The sequence below is a fragment of the Stenella coeruleoalba genome, assembly GCF_951394435.1.
Source record: "Stenella coeruleoalba genome assembly, chromosome: 9".
Taxonomy (NCBI): domain Eukaryota; kingdom Metazoa; phylum Chordata; class Mammalia; order Artiodactyla; family Delphinidae; genus Stenella; species Stenella coeruleoalba.
This window is the reverse complement of record NC_137155.1, coordinates 57190573-57207958: the sequence shown is the minus strand read 5'-3', so window position 1 is coordinate 57207958 and position 17386 is coordinate 57190573. Positions and strand designations below refer to the sequence as shown.

General features: G+C 39.5%; 1 protein-coding gene across 1 annotated transcript in view; it reads right to left on the bottom strand.

The window, feature by feature from the left end:
* TAX1BP1 (Tax1 binding protein 1) overlaps nt 1–9117 on the bottom strand; it is an 88372-nt gene extending 79255 nt beyond the window's left edge. The window contains exons 1-2 of the mRNA XM_079932138.1: nt 8992–9117; nt 1448–1616 (exon numbers count right to left, since the gene is read on the bottom strand). Of these exons, the coding sequence (XP_079788264.1) occupies nt 1448–1609 (162 nt within the window). The 5' untranslated portion in view covers nt 1610–1616; nt 8992–9117. The remainder of the gene's footprint in view (nt 1–1447; nt 1617–8991) is intronic.
* Nucleotides 9118–17386: the final 8269 nt, after the last annotated feature.

Below are 17386 nucleotides of genomic sequence, written 5' to 3'. Positions count from 1 at the left end.
GGAATGCCCTTCCCTTCCCTCAATCTCATTACCCTGCTCTATTCTTCCTCTCTGACTCATTCTTGCAGAAAATGCCAATTCTTAGTATCTTTAACTTGCTATTCATCTCTTACATAAAATTTAAACTGATACTGATTTCATAAAAAGCTTACAATGAAGCTTTTGGAATCCATACTGGAATCCACATTGGAATCTAACAAGCCTTAAAAAAAAAAAATTAAATAAAGAGTAAATGACTCATCTATCCAGCAACACCAGGGATAAGGGATTCAATTCAAAAAGGAACTGAGGGCTTTCCTGCTGGCACAGTGGCTGAGAGTCCGCCTGCCGATGCAGGGGACACGGGTTCGCGCCCTGGTCCGGGAAGATCCCACATGCTGCGGAGCGGCTGGGCCCGCTGAGCCTGCGCGTCTGGAGCCTGTGCTCCGCAACGGGAGAGGCCACAACAGTGAGAGGCCCGTGTACCGCAAAAAAAAAAAAAAAAAAAAAAGGAACTGAAATATCATTAAATGCCAAAACTCTGTTTTGTCCAATATAGTTTTTCTGCCCTCCTCACTCTATTAGGCCAGACTTTCACTTCTAAGTACTTTACATGTGCCTAATTCTAGCGGCTACTCTTATTTCTTTCTACTTTGCTATTTAACTTATACAGACCACACAATCAAAATTTCAAGACCTAATGGTCTTGATTTTAATAAATCACATCTAAAATAAAATAAATTGATTCTTAGGGAGAATCTAAAGTAACCAAGGAGAAAAGTAAGTTTTACTGTTTAGACATTTATGACACTATTTTGACTGTTCAAAGGACCTTCGTATGTTTTGGTTCTCCATTACATCCTCAGGAACTGAAATTGCCAAAAAACTTCCAACACTTTAATGATCATTTCAATGTAATTTTCAAGCATATAGTACACAAAATGATTGGCAAAATATTAGAACTGGGACTCTTGCTATCAAAGAATTTACTATTTAGTCATGTAAAACAGAATACTCTTATAAAAGCATAAGACAATATAAGGAATATTTAAACAATGCAGGACAATAGAAGAGATAATAACATAGTTGTAGAGCTATACAAAATTAATTACAAATGACAAGATAGTAAATGATATAGTAACCCAAAGGAAAAGATCATGTTTTTTAGGTAAGGAGTGGAGAAAACAGAAGAAGAAAAAACAAAAAGATTTGAAAAAATTTCTGTAAGAACTTAAGTTGAACCTTTTAATCATAGAGAGGAAAGTGTGCTGAACTGAAGGTCATAACATTTGTTGTACACTACCCTGCACTATTAAATATTTCATGTTTACACAATGTTTTACATTTGATGTTTACAAAAATGACCCTTAAAGTAGAGTTAAGACAACTAGTATAAACTACTTGTCAACCTCTTAAGAAGAAAATAAAGAGTACCTACATGGAAGAAATATGGAGAAAGTCCTCTTACCTTGAATATACCAACCCAATCTTTTGGATGGGGATGGATATATGGAGTTAAGGTATAATGACATTCTAGGTGTGCATTAGGAAGATAGCTCTTGGCCACATTTTGAAAGATGACATGGGCAAAGTTGGAAGTCTGCAGTGGAACTTCTTGAAAGGATGTCATTGCGAATCTGAAACAAGTAAATCATACAAATTTAATGATACCAACTAAGAAAAAACTCATACCTTCAGAAAATACATAACATTTAATGCAAATTACATGGATATTTTCATACCATAATTACTGAAAAGACATACTTTTATATTATATTTATATTATATTGTAAATATAATATATTTAATACTGGAACTCCTTCTTAAAAATGTGATTAAAGGGAATTCTGGTGGTCCTGTGGCTAAGACTCCACGCTCCCAATGCAGGGGGCCTGGGTTTGATCCCTGGTCAGGGAACTAGATCCCACATGCCACAACTAAGAGTTCACATGCCGCAACTAAGACCTGGCACAGCCATATAAATAAATAAATTTTTTTAATGTGATTAAATATAAAAATACAAACTGAGAAGTAACTAACTTACAATATGGCTCAGAAAGTTACATGAGTTAAAAAAATATTTATTTATTTATATATGGCTGCGTTGGGTCTGTTGCTGTGCGCGGGCTTTCTCTAATTGCGTTGAGTAGGGGCTACTCTTCGCTGCGGCACGTGGGTTTCTTATTGCGGTGGCTTCTCTTGTTGCAGAGCATGGGCTCTAGGCATGCAGGCTTCAGTAGTTGTGGCATTGGGCTCAGTAGTTGTGGCTCACAGGCTCCAGAGCGCAGGCTCAGTAGTTGTGGTGCACGGGCTTAGTTGCTCCGTGGCATGTGAGATATTCCTGGACCAGGGCTCGAACCCGTGTCCCATGCGTTGGCAGGTGAATTCTTAACCACTGCGCGACCAGGGAAGTCCCGAGTTAAAAAATTTTAAAAACCAAAATCAAAAACAAACTCTCAACTCTCCTGCAAAGCCTAACCCTCTCCTTCTTTTGCAACCGAAACCAAATGAGCCAGCAGTGTTTCTATGTTGAACTCTTGAACTTCATCATTTTCCTCCCTAATCTGATCCATCCCGTCCCTCCCCTAGGCTCCTGTAATTGATGCTAACCTCTCTGTGCCTGCATTCCTGACCCACGCTCATGATCGCCTGGACCAGCTTTTTCTCAACCCTGGCTAGATATCAGAATCATTAGGGGTCTTAAAAAAGAAAAAGAAAAGACAATGAATTTCCGGAAATGGGACCTGGGCGCACACATGCATGTGTGTGTATATCCAAGCATTTTTTTTTAAGCCTCCCCAAGTAATCTCAATCCTGTATACAGCCAGGATAGAGAACTACTACTTAGACTCTGACCCAACCCAACAATTTAAGTCTCCATTAGCAAATCTCACCTAGATTCCCAGACCTAGGCTGTCTTCTTGGGCTTCTGGTTCATACTTGTTCAAATCTCTCAAATGATGTAAAATCTCAGTTGGTCTACTTGAAATAGTTCAGAGCCTATTTGTTCCTCTCTACCTATACCAATTCTACCCTTTCATCCTACCTTGACTTCCAGTATTATTGTACAGTTTCCATACATTCACTGATTAAAAATAAATGTATTTTTAAATGTATAGTGTAAATGAAACACATACTGTTGAGAATCTATTATAGATTCAGTGAATGCTCACTGGTTTAGTGAACACCAAGCACCAGCTAGCAGATGAATGGTAAAAGTCGCCTATAAAAATCTGCAAGACCCAAATGTTTTCTGTATCTTGTGCTCTACTTTTGAGAAAAATGATACAACTGAGGATTTACTCAAAAAATATATCTCTGTACAGTGTGTCACAGACTCAGTACAGTCATTGATCCTACAGTACCACATCAGAAACAATGACACTGACACTATGGCACTTAACTTCTGAGTCATCAAAACAGGAATCTCTGTAAACAATGAGAAAAACTGGGACAAGAATTTGCTGACCAAATTATTCTAACTTACTTCACAAATCTATGAATTTTCTACAGGACAAGCACAGAAGTAACACTACTCACTTTTTTTTTTTTTTTTTGCCACGCTGCATGGCTTATGGGATCTTAGTTCCCTGACCAGGGACTGAACCTGGGCCACAGCACTGAAAGTGCCGAGTCCTAACCACTGGACCACCAAGGAATTCCCAAAACTACTCACATTTTAACAATTACTAAGAAGTCTTTATTGCTAGGAAAATCTAAGACAATATGCTTTTACAAATGTTTCTTTTGCTGATCTGTTTGAAATACTAAGGCAAATTTTTAAAGTTCTGAAATAAACACTTTAAAAAATGTCTACTTTTCCTCTTATGTGTTCTCTGCTTCTGTTATGGTCAAAATACTGCTTTGTACTTACAGGACACACAATATACTAGACATCCCATAAAGAGACAGTCAATCATCAACCTGGAAGCCACTGTGGTAGAATTCCAGGCTGGATGTCTGTCAGCCTCTCCCCACCTGAGGTTTGCCAGGATTCCAAGGTAAAGAGAATGCATTCAGTAATAAACCTCCTGTACCTCTGCACTAACAAAAAGGCTTTATTACCAGCGACCCTACTTCACAGAAGGACTTAACAGTCAATACTCTCCAGCTGGTAACCCAAAGCCTTCAGGAAAGTGAAAAGGTAGCACAAACGGTAGAAACTGCCTAAAGTAAGTGAAGAGTTCTACTACTTTGTTTCTTTGAATAGTCTGAGCAAATATGGGCTCAAGGGGATGTCATGATGTTAATGAAGTCACTAATGATAATCTCCTTTCAAGTCAGTGGCTTCCTTAAAAAAAAAAAAAAAAAAAAAAAAACCCTTGATTCTGGTTTTGAAAAAAATGTTCACTATTGGTTATAAAATACCCGAGAGAGACTATAGTTAACTGATGAACCAAACTCTTTCAGATAACAACTACCAAAACTGAGGCAAGTGAATCAGTAATGTTTTTGTATGAAGAGAGTGAATATTTAAGTTTCTCTGAGACAGATATTCAGTAAGGAGAAAATAAGGCTAGCTTAGGATGAATTTCCCATGCTTTTAATTAAAAGCCATTTAAGAATGAAACTTTTTTCATAAAACTTGTTTCCTAAAGTAAACTAAACAAACAAAGCAGTAATTATTTGTTATAAAACAAGGTAGTGGAGTTTAAACTTTTGTTTAACCTCAATTACAACAGTGTTTAAAAATCGATAATCCAACCTTAGACTTTTACTTCACTGAAAAGTTTTTAAGGTATAAAATAGCATTAAGGTATACACATATGTATTTATATATGTACATGTGTATACATGCTTATAAATGCATCAAAAGGGACTCAAAAAGCACACATCATACAATATTTACTCATGAGGGCTATGTGTGAAAGGAGAACTTAAGAGGACCTTAACTTTTAACTCAACTGACTGAATTTTTACCAGTATATTTAATGTATTCTTTTCATTATTTTAAATAAACACATCAACATGAAATTTCATTTTTAAACCCTCTCCCCAAAATTCAAGTTTTTAATATAAAACCCTAACATCAGACTTTAAATATATTCACGATGCTTACAAATCTTTATAGCATGATAATCTGTAATTATCCCATTAATAACCTTCATTAATCTCTCACCAACACTCCAACCTTTTTAAACATTTCAATGCAACTATAACTATAGAAATATTTTACAAAAGTCATTCCATTCTCATTATTACTTTTTAATTAATTTTCCAATACAGCTTCTAGTCATAAAAAAGTTAACATGGATAAATGTAATCTGAATGTAATTACAACATGAATCAACTTATTTTAAACAGTAAAATATCTAATTCCCATACAGTTCCTGTTTCACTCTTCACACAGATAGGAAACAGAGTGAAAAGATGGGCAAGCTTATAAAAATGTTGAAATTCACTGAGAATGCTAATGTATCAAGATGATTCACAGGCAGATTTATACACTACACACATGCTCACAGGCACACACAAAGACCCGCACACACACAGACCCACACACCACCCAGTGGAGAAGTAATACACAAAGTCACTGCATCACCTTGTGGTAATGCTTGGGAAGTGTAGCTTCACTAACATCCTGAGTAAAGAAAAAACTGCCTCAGTTGGAGACAGGAAATATAGCCCCCACCACAAAAGGAAGTGGAAAAAGCTTTACCATATCAAATTTTGTTTCCCATTCTCTAAAGTAAAGTACACCTCTAGAAACATGCGTACATTAAGACGTAAGCGAAGAATTAGTAAAAGTTTTCTAATTAAGGAAACAGACAAAAAAACCCAAAATAAATGAACGAAACCAAACCTGGATATACGAAGAACAAGAGTAGGGGCGGGGCGGGGGTGGGGGCCGGATATAAGTAAAGGGTACCAACTCTTTGATGGAGGATGGAAACTAAAGTTTTGGTGGTAAATATGCTGTAGTGTATACAGAAGTAGAAATACAATGTTATATACATGAAACTAATATAATATAAACCAATGTTACATCAATTAAAAATATTAATAAATAAAAAACAAAGATATGTGAGAACAGTAAAAAAAAAAAAAAGGACCGGACAGATTTGGCTGGGAAACAAAGTCTGAAATACATGCTGCCTTGCAGTGCCCTCTCCCATGTTTCCTACTTTATTCCCCAAAGTTCTAACATCTCTAGAGTTCCTTTTATGTGTTATGCTGTAAACTTTGGTCTACAGTCCAATTTTGTTATTTTTGAGGATTCATCAATACCTAAGGAAAAAATAACTAATATGCAGTGGTCACTCAGTTAAGTAGCTAGAATAAATTTGGGGGGTGAAGGGTGAGGATTTCAATGTTATCTTTACTTCTTCCTCTTGGAACTTTTTCAAGCCCAAACCAGATCTGGCTTTTGTGGTAGTATTTTTCCAGTGGCTCCTGATACACATTTTATTTAACTAGCCCAAAATGTGTAAGCCTTAATCAAATAAAGTAGGAAACTGACCATATTAAGAATTTGTGCATTAAATGTCCAGAATCAAATTAAGGTTTTTAATTTAGATAAATATTGTATATAATTTGTCAATTCTAACACTTAGAATTCAAAAAGAAGTAAGGTAATTTTGTTCTATGTGATAATATTATTATGGTGACTGTATTTCTTTTAAAGTCCTTACCAGTTAAAGACGGACGGTAAACTAATTATAGGTGAAATATCCTGTTGTCCAGGATTTGCTTTAAAAACTCCAGGGGAAAAAATAAATGTGCTGACAGTGTAATAAACCAAGGTTAGCAAAATAGTGGTTCCTTTAACTGTTTGTTCTCCTTCTGGGTATTTTGAAAATTTCCATAATAAAAGTTAGTAAAACCAAAGTAGACAAAAATTAGTAATAAAAACTCACATATGACCTTCTGCAATAGAAACACATTACACATAATGGTTGACAAACTTAGTGAAAGTTTTTTAAAATATTCAGTTTAAACTATATGAACTTTTAAATTAATCTCCGAACTTCAGTCCTGGAGGAAACTGAACATCTGAAGGGAAAAAATACATCTGATATTCTAATAGCTTCCAATTATTTATACTTCAGCTCAAACAAAGACTATCAGCTGGTTTACAGACCAGAAAAATATTATCAGCAATCCTTCCCGGAGGCAGAAGCAAATCCACCAATCTGTCAATTTGCACTCTTACAGTCCTCCCAATCTCCAGAATGATTTACAACTGAGTACCACTACACTCTGCCCAGGTGTCACTCACACCACTTTAATTTTTAGATTGTTTTAAAAGTTGGTTTCTAAAAAGCTATGATCTTGGCTTTTTATTATATTAGAGAGGAGGGTATCTTTACCTTCTTGTAAGAGTTTATTTGGGGCAAAATAAACTTTAAAAGGCTAGAAGTGGATACAGCCAAAATTTTACTTAGTAACATACAAATTCCAAAAGAATGCAATCCAATAAACTTCACGTGAGGCAATTCCCCCAAAGCAGTAAAAAAGGAGCATAGTTATGATCCTTCATAAATATTTAACATCATTAAAACGGTTGAAATTTTAATTCCAAAATACCTGTTATTTTTGTTAAGGAAAAGATATTTACTGGTTAAGTCTACAAAAACGTCTGCAGCCATAATTGTAAACAGCGGTGTGCAATTTAACAATGTGATGACTAGAAAACGTAATCAAGTAATCCTTCAAGAAATCAAGTTTATCCTTGATAAGAACGAAAGGAAGGCCTGGCCTCAGCCCCTTTTCTATACCCAAATAGCACTCTGAGGGTAATCAGCCCATTTTTTTAGATTAACATGTTACTCAAATGATCTCTTTAAACACTTTGGGAATTGAGCTCCAAAACTATAATTAGTAATTGTTGCATGCAGCTTGTAGAAATTCTACGATGAGCGGAATGAAGAATCGAAAACAAGATTTATTTTCCCATCCCTGACACAATAGCAATTCATAACTACTTTGTGAAACCTAAAAATATATGTAGAGACGCAAGAGGGAAGAGATATGGGGACATATAACTGATTCACTTTGTTATAAAGCAGAAACTAACACACAATTGTAAAGCAATTATACTCCAATAAAGATGTTAAAAAAATTAAAAAATCAAAATCAAAAAAATATATATATGTAGAAAGTCAAATGTCACGGCGTTCTCAAACGAAATTATTACCAATAAGGTAATATATGTTTATCAGTACACACACACGCACACTAATCTCTTAACAAAGATTCCCCGAAACGACAAGCGCCTGTCGGGACTTGTCCACAACCTGCGGACCTCCGGGGGTGTTGGGAAGGGGCAGCTGTGAAATCAAGAAAAATTGCCTAAGCAAAGTGAAACGTGACTCTCCTCGGAATATTTAAGATCCCTCGAGCACTAGGCGTAAGGCCATTTATACACAGACAAGAAAGCATTCACTAATTCTGCAGCCCAGGTGAAGTCGGAGAACCAGCCCAAACCGCTAACTCCGCCCACGGCCCGCAGTCAGTCTCCGCCTCCTAATCCATGGCGACTCGACTCAAACCAAAACACTTGGGCTTCACTATGCACGGGCAAACCCGAGCGTCCCATCACGACACGACCTAGATGTTTTCCCAAGCTTACCTGCCCCGGCAGCACACACGCTGCCCTCCAAATACTCACCTTAGAGTGGAGCCTCGGGCAAGGCACTTTCTTCTCCGGGGGTCCCCCGCGTCACTCGCCCCCCCCCCCGCCAAAGGGCCCACGTCCCACACGGCTCCCCCAAACAGCGAAAGCCTATCCAGGGCCTCCCCACCGTGTGGGGCGGCCACCCGTCGCTTTTTCCAACTCCACTGCTAACCGAAGTTGCCCACACCACCGTCACAATCGCAGTCCGGGAGGAAAGGTTTGTCGTCGGGAAGGAAAGCATCGTCATTCGGCAGCACCGTCACCACGGAGACCGTTCCCGAGACCGACCAGGCCCCTAGACGCTAGAGCAGAGGGACGTATCACGAGCCCCCAGATAGCTCCAGCGGGCGTCCGCCCCGCACAAGGCGCTGGGGCGGGCCGAGGAAGGCACTTACCGAGTGAGGAACTCTTGAGGAGAGGGGAATGTTAGAGAGGCTTCCGAGCCTGAGCCGCCATCAGCCGCCGAGCCTCTTCCGCCAGCACAGTCTCCCTCTACCGACCTGCTACACCTCCCCACAAGGCCAAAAGCCGGCGTTATGTCACTTCCGTCCACGGCCCGGCCCCTTCCGCCGCCGCCGCCGCCGCCGCCGCCGAGCTGCGTCGGTCTGGGCCAATCGCTGAAACGCCAAGTTGGTCGCACGGTCTTTTAACCACCCTAGCTCCTGACGCCCTGCCATTGGATCCGAACAGATCCGAACCGGCCTTGTCCCTCGGCTCGGCTCTTCCTCCTCTTTCTTCTTCTTCGCCGTTTTCGCTCAGAGACCTTGTGGCAACCAAACAGGGTCCGTTTGGATAATGCATTTTTGACTTTTTAATTATTACTGTGGCCGAAAGTTAAGTAACTTACCAGTTAAGTGGAAGGGGTAGCCCTGAGGTGTATGAATTAGTACCATGTCATTGCCTGGATCTTTAAAAATCTATCTAAGCGAATCCATTTATTTTGTGGATCGGAAAGTAGAGAACCATAGAAGCAAAGGAGGATCACGCGGCTGGGGCGGCGACCGCTCACTCCTGGGCTCTTTCCCAAGTCCTGGTTCATCCAGTCCGGGGCTTGCTTAACTACGAGGTTTTGTTCTCTGTAAATCCTCGGTTTCTCCTAGGAAATTTTCGGTTCTAATGCTCAGTGATTCTATTTCTGCTTGCTCCAGCACTGACCTCGTTCTATGAGTTGTTAAATCCTTTTGTTATGTTATTTTGTGTGCATGAATTTAGCCCTGTATTCTCCGTTCAATGATAATTTCTGAAGTCACTCTTTTATACATCTTACCCTCCTTAGAGTAGGCATTCAGTTTAAATTCTAACTCCTCGGAAGTAAGTGTGTTCTGTTCTAATTCACTATGTTCCTGTGTTGCCGTAAAGCCCTGATAAAATTTGCAACATCACCAATGAAGGAAGGATAATAAATTAGATCAAGTTAAACGTTGAAGCATCTTCTAAATTCAGAACATACAAAATCCTCTTCAATGTAATTTACTTCCACATATTTTAAGATTACAATGCCTTTGATAATATAGGTTCTTAATATCTGCTGACTGATTTGTTCCCTGTATATTGAAATCTTTGAACTACGTATTGTTCTGTATATCATATTTGATCATAGATTTCAGAAGACTCTTTACAGATCATTTAGTACCAATCTCCGTATTTTACCGATGAAGAAAATGGTGTGATAATATCAGTAATCACTCGTGTTACTGTTAGCAACCTTCTAGTAGTAGTCTGTGTCTCTTAGGTAAAGTAAATATAGGGCTTCCCTGGTGGTGCAGTGGTTAAAAATCTGCTTGCCAATGCAGGAGCTAAGGGTTTGAGCCCTGGTCTGGGTGAGCAACAAAGACCCAATGCAGCCAAAAATTAATTAATTAATTTTTTTAAAAATTCTTTTTTAAAATGTAAACACAGCAGTGAACTTTATAAGCACAGTTTTTCAGAAGTGTCACTCTTTGTATTTTTTAATCACATGATAATTTGCAAGTAATAAATTTCTCATTACCACCAATTTTCAGTTAATGAAATCAGGGAAACAGTATGCTTAATAAAAGCCATAATTGGAAAATATTTTTTGTGCAGGTATTTTTACTTTACTTTGTTATTTTTAGGAATTTCTTGAATTTTTAGACTTTATTTTCCCCATGAAGGTATTAGTTCAGGAATTTTAACTTGCTTTAATCCCTTTAATAATGATCCCATGAATTTTAGATGGTGTTTCTCCCAGCAAGGTAAATATATATCCCTTAAGTACTTAATTGAATTTTTTAAATTAGCCTATTATATGTACAACAGTGTACTAGGAGTATAAGGGATATGGATCCACAATTCCTTATATGAAAGATCTGGGCCAGAGAGGATTTCAGAATTCAGAATTTTTCACATTTTAGAGAAGTGTACTTAATATTCCACAAGTCTGGGGCAGCACTCCATAATCAAGTTAATATTTTTTTCAGGACAAATTATGAATATGACACCACTAAGTAGGATAAATAGAGCATATAATCTTCAGCTCAGAGCAGGTTTTTCAGATCAGGTTTTGCCACTTTGCCCTCATGGGTTCAGGTCACGTTTTATTGACAACTGAGTTCAGGTCAGGATAGGTTTTGCCACCAAATGTTAAGAAAACATTTGATTTTCAAAGTTTTTTGGATTACGAAATGGTGAATGAGGGATTGTAGACCTGATCAAAGAACTATTGGAAAGAAACTCCCTCAGAATCCCGTGGTATTTCTGGAGCAATCACAATTTCAAGCAGTTTTGAAGCAGTTGTCCTAACCTAGCACAAACTATCTCACCTGTGTTTTGACTGGGAAAATCTCTGAAAGACACCCTCTATTAGAAGAACTTATGACAGCAAAGGGAGGAAAATAAATAAATTCATGAAAAATGTGGGTGACAAAAGTATAAAATATAGTATAAAAATAAAGTATAAAATAAGATATTCAGAGATGGGAGAACTAATTATAGGCTTGTGTGAACAATACACTTCTCTTGGTGGAGGTAGGCCTAGACCGTTAAGTAGGGTTTTGATGAAGACATGGAAGAAGACTTCAAGTCAGGATATAAGAGCCAGGGCAAAGGAGGCATGTAGGGAGAGGATTGTTAACAAACAATAATAATTCCTATCTGTGGAGTACACAGTGCTTTCCAGTCACTGTGTAGATACTTAAGGTTGTCTCCACTCCTCACAGCAAAATCCTGTAAGGTTTTATCCTCATTTTGCAGGGGAATGTGGGTTCAGAAAAGTTAAATAACTTGCCCATAATCCCAAAAAGGGCAAACCAGACTTGAGCTCAAATTTATCACTCCCAAAGTTCCTGCATTTTCCACCAAGCCATGCTGCTTCTTGATAAGTGCTTTTTGGTCATTTACTATGTGCTCTGGGTTATACTAGGTACTCTGGGGAAAACAAAGTATAAACCACAGTTTCTTCCCTAAAGCTGCTTTAAATCTAGTTGAGATATTACAAGATGGGACAGTGAAGTGTTAGATTTTGTAGGAAATGGACTCTGAGAAGTAAAGTGGAAAGAAGGATTGATACAGAATTATTATTATTTGCTAAAGAAACTGGACTCTAAGCTTTGAAAGAGTAACAGGATCTGAAAAGGTATAGAAAGGGCTTATGTAGAGAGAATAATTAAAAGAGCACAAATGGGACAATTAGGTAATACGACATGGGTTGAAAATCAGAAAAAAATAAGTTCACATAGGCACGTTATAGAAGTATCATTACAGGTTTTGAAAGCATATAAAATGAGTTGTCCTCATCTTTTGAAACAGTGGCTTTCTTTAGAGTTTGTATTAAATGTTCCTATTGCTAGAAATGATTCTTTCCTTAAAAAATAATAGATATGTGAACGTTTGTTTAAAAAAGAGTGCTTTTAAAGACAAGATTTGAATAATGGTATGTTTTGGATAAACAGAGAAAGAGAAGATTCAGAACACTCTAAAGTAGGGTGGTTTATTTCCTCTTACCCTATGTTGGAAGATAGTCGATGTACTCTTTGCTCCTTATAGCTTGCCTACCATTACTCTCCCAAATATTTGAATAAAACTTTGCTCCTCTGAGTTGCATGCCAACAAGTTAAACCCCCTTTTCCCTTTTTGTTGCTGTCATCTGTCGATCTCCAGGTCACTCTTCCTCATTCATTGAAGACTGTTACCAAGTGCATAGTCTTCCTCTCCATTCCAAGCCCCTCAGAGTCTACTTGGATGAGATTAAAATTAAAAGGCTAACATCCCGGCCTTTTAATTTCTTGAATCCCTCGTCTCCAATAATCTCCTCCACTCTAGTCCATATATTTCCATGTTCGTACCTTGGACCTTATCATCACCCATAATTGTTTCACCTTCAAAATCAAGTATCCTGCTCTGGGGACAACCTCTTGTTCCTCTAACCTGCTTATAAAATATGGCCACAGTAACTATTTTTCAAACTCATCAGGATCTCTAATCCATTAAGCTTTCTCCTTTTAATACTTCCCTCATTATCCAACCCAGAGTCCATGGACTATCATTTTATTAACATTATTCTGGATACCCCAAACTCCCTTGATTTTTCATCTTGCAGATTAAGTACAATTTCCCATAACAAACACGTCTACAGACTCTGGTCATCATATGTTTTATCACTAAAGGTTTTGTCTGGGAATACGAAGCAAAAACTTTGAAGGTAAAATCGAGTGTTTGGGGAAGTTTTCTGCACTATTGAAGCTGAATCTGGCCTCTGTACCCCGACACCGAATTGAATCTCAGAGACAGAGGTTTGGGTGAAGTAGAAAAGAATAGCTTTATTGCTTTGCCAAGCAAAGGGGGCCACAGCTGGCTAATGCCTTCAAAACTGTGTCCCACCTTGGAGAGGGTAGTGAGAAGTTTTATAGTAATGGTTCAAAGAGGGCATGATCAGTTTGTGGACATTCTCCTGATAGGTTGGTGGTGAGCTAAGTGGGAGTCAGCATCATCAACCTTCTGATTCCAACTGGTCTGGGGTCTACATGCTTGTGGGCAGCACACCATCGTTAACCGTTAACTTCTCCCACCTGGTGGGATTTTCCATCTCTGCAAAACAACTCAAAGACGTTGTGTGTATCCCTTGATGAGGAACCAGGACCTTGTCCCAAGGCTGCACTATTGTTTTTCTTGACTGTTTCTCCCTTGTCTCGCATCCCCTCCCTCCCTCCCCTGATGAACAACTGCCTGAATCTGCTCGTTGGAACTCTGGGAAGGTCATGGAGGCTGAATGAAGCCTGTTCCCTGTAATCAAAGAAATGGGGGACACAGAAAGGCTTTTGTGCCCAGGAGCCCCACAGGGCCCTGCTAGGTATCACTATCAAAGAGAGAAACTATATAATTTATGATATTAAGAAACAGAGCCTGCAGTGGTTTATACTTTAGGAAGACCTTTGCCCCACCTGGCTCCTGACAGTATTCTTTGTTCCTTGTGCAATGAGCTCACTGTTATGTAAATATTCTCTAACCTTTCTTCCTTATCTTACTGAGAAGAGGAATAGCCAGCACAGTACTTTGAATTCTTAAAGTACTTATGTCAACAAGGTCCATTCCTCTGCGTTTCTCATCACATACCTTTATTTGTTGAATCACTTGCATAACAATGATACTTAAAATTAATAAAAGTTATTTTAAGAAAATGTTACTAAAATAATCTTTTAAAATTTTAATTTTAATAAGCTTTGAATCAAAGTTTTAAGCTGAAATGTGTTTTTATTTCCATAGATCCTGTCCCCTCCCACCTTCTCAGGAAGTCTACATTATCTCTCTTATAGCCAAGCCCTCTGTCTCCACTGGATCTTTCCCATTGTCTTTTCCACATGCTCAAGGCTCTATCATTTATTTTGTTTTTAATTCCCCAGCTTCATGTTGCCCTCCAGCTACTACTGCCTTTTTGTCTTCACCTTCACAACCAAACTTCTCACTAAAAAGAATTGCTTAGGGCTTCCCTGGTGGCGCAGTGGTTGAGAGTCCGCCTGCCGATGCAGGGGACACGGGTTCGCGCCCGGTCAGGGAAGATCCCATATGCCGCCGCGGAGCGGCTTAGCCCGTGAGCTTAGCCCGCGTGTCTGGAACCTGTGCTCCGCAACGGGAGAGGCCGCAGCAGTGAGAGGCCCGCGTAAGAAAGAAAGAAAAGAATTGTTTATATTTCACTCCATCATTTCCCATCCTTTCCCTACCCCACTTAATTCTGGATGCTGCCCCCATCACACCAAAAGTAGTTACATTAATATCATAATGTGCATATTGTGCTCTAGACAGGCAAATCCATCTTACTACTCATGCACATCCCACCAATGCTAACCTGGTATCTGGTCACATCCCATGATTTGGCTACATCTCAAGAGATCCATGGAAAGGAATTTGAATTTTGCCCGTGATTGGAGAGTTCAGCTGTTTACCTGATTAATACTCAGCCTGCTTCATACGACATTAAAACATTTTTGAGGGGTCCAGAAATTGGGGGCGGGGTTGGAATTTGGAGATTATTGTGTAAATTATCAATGCATTGCCTCTCAGTTCTAAATTCACCCTTTTTACCTGCTCTGTGAGCATGCACTAAGTCCTTTCAATATTTTTCCGTTGCCACCTGGAATGATTTAAGCTTTGTCGGTAAGAAGTGCTAGAGGGACATGAGGAAAGGATTCTGGGACTTCCCTGGCAGTCCAGTGGTTGACTCCATACTCCCAATGCAGGGGGCACGGGTTCAATCCCTGGTCGGGGAACTAAGATCCCACATGCGCGTGGCACAGCCAGAAAAAGGAGAAAAGAGGAGAGGATTCTGCTTCCTCATTCCTATGTACCCACTCAACAGACTCTTGCAGAGCCTACGACTTCAGTGTCCTGCTTCTGCAGCCCACTCAGCTTTCCCAGTGTCCAGCTCCTGTGGTGCAGGGGATTTTTTCTGTTGCTGATTCCTGCAGTGCATGGAAGCTGGCAGCAGCCAGCACCCAGTGTTCCCCTCTGGGCAATTTAGTGGTGGAGTGCCTGCAGTGAAATACTTCTTCATGAACAACTTTCCCCAGACCCTACAGGGCAGATTTCCGACAAGTTCCAAAAGCCAGATTTCCAGGAAGATGCAGAATGCAGATTTTCAGCAAGTTCCACGTATATGTCCAGAAGGTAAATTTCAAGATAAATTTCTGGCAAGTTCCAGAGGCTTCCACCACCTCAGCAACACAGGGACTTCTCTGTAAGATTGTCTGTGGGACTTCCTCATTCAGTGACCCATAGCCATGTCCTCTCCAAGGTCTGGATTTCAGCCCTGAAAGTGCTCTTACTGGGCATGTATCTCAGTCATGGGGGTAGTGTCTGCTCCTTATATCTGCTATTCTTAGTCTTTACAGGTCTTTTCACTCCTTACTAGCTTAGTTACTCCAATCCCCTGTTATAGATAATAATTCTTTACAATAAACTTTCTCTATTCAAATCACTGTGTGGGAGGCATCCCTGGTGATGCAGTGGTTAAGAATCCGCCTGCCAAAAAAAAAAAAAAAAAAGAATCCGCCTGCCAACGCAGGGGACGCAGGTTCGGGCCCTGGTCCGGGAAGACCCCGCATGCCGCGGAGCAAGTAAGCTCGTGCACCACAACTACTGAGCCTGCGCTCTAGAGCCCGCGAGCCACAACTATTGAGCCCATGAGCCACAACTACTGAGCCCACGTGCCACAACTGCTGAAGCCAGCGCACCTAGAGCCTGTGCTCTGCAACAAGGGAAGCCACTGCAATGAAAAGCTCACGCACCACAGCGAAGACCCAACACAGCCAAAAATTAATTAATTAATTTACAAAAAAACACAAATCACTGTGTGGTTTCTCTCTACTGATTGGACCCAGACTAATGCAACAATTATAACCTTTCCTTTAGTTTCATCAGCCTAGATTATTTTTCCTTCTCCTTAAGTAATTCCTTGGTGAGTTACTTTAGTTCTGACCAGCTAGGGCTATTGCCATGTATCTCTTTGTTATACTGCAATTTTGGACTGCTACTTGATGTTAATTACAATGCGCAGGGGTTAGAATTTCTTCTGTAACATATTAGGTTGTAGAATTCAATGAATGATGTTTTTTTAAATTTATTTTATTTATTTATTTTTGACTGTGTCGGGTCTTTGTTGCTGAGTGCGGGCTTTTTCTAGTTGTGGCGAGTGGAGGCTACTCTTCATTGCGGTGCACAGGTTTCTTATTGCAGTGGCTTCTCTTGTTGCAGAGCACAGACTCTAGGTGCACGGGCTTCAGTAGTTGTAGCATGCAGGCTCAGTAGTTGTGGCTCGCAGGCTCTAGAACGCAGGCTCAGTAGTTGTGGCACACAGGCTTAGTTGCTCCGTGGCAGGCATGTGGGATCTTCCCAGACCAGGTCTCGAACCCGTGTCCCCTACATTGGCAGGCAGAATCTTAACCACTGCACCACCAGGGAAGTCCAATGAATGATGATTTATTGCTATTTAGCATTGGGTTTCCTAGATAAAAGAAATGACTTTATTCCCAGAAGAGATCATGGCCATGCTGATCCTGCCATGAGGACAAAAGGAAAAAATGAAATTATTACAAAGTACTGAATGTTGAGCATCTTTAGAAAGTGATTTATAATATATTTTATTAGTAAATTGTGAAAATTTACTTTTGTGATTGGTTTGTGTGATATAGCAAGTTCTAAGAAGCTGATAGTAGACAAAATTCCCCTTCCTAAATCTTTCCTTTTTAATACTTTCCCCACCCTTCCCAGGCTCAATAACCCACACCCCTCAGGCAACAAACAGTCTTGTCCAAGGAAAACAAAAAAACTGATTGTCAA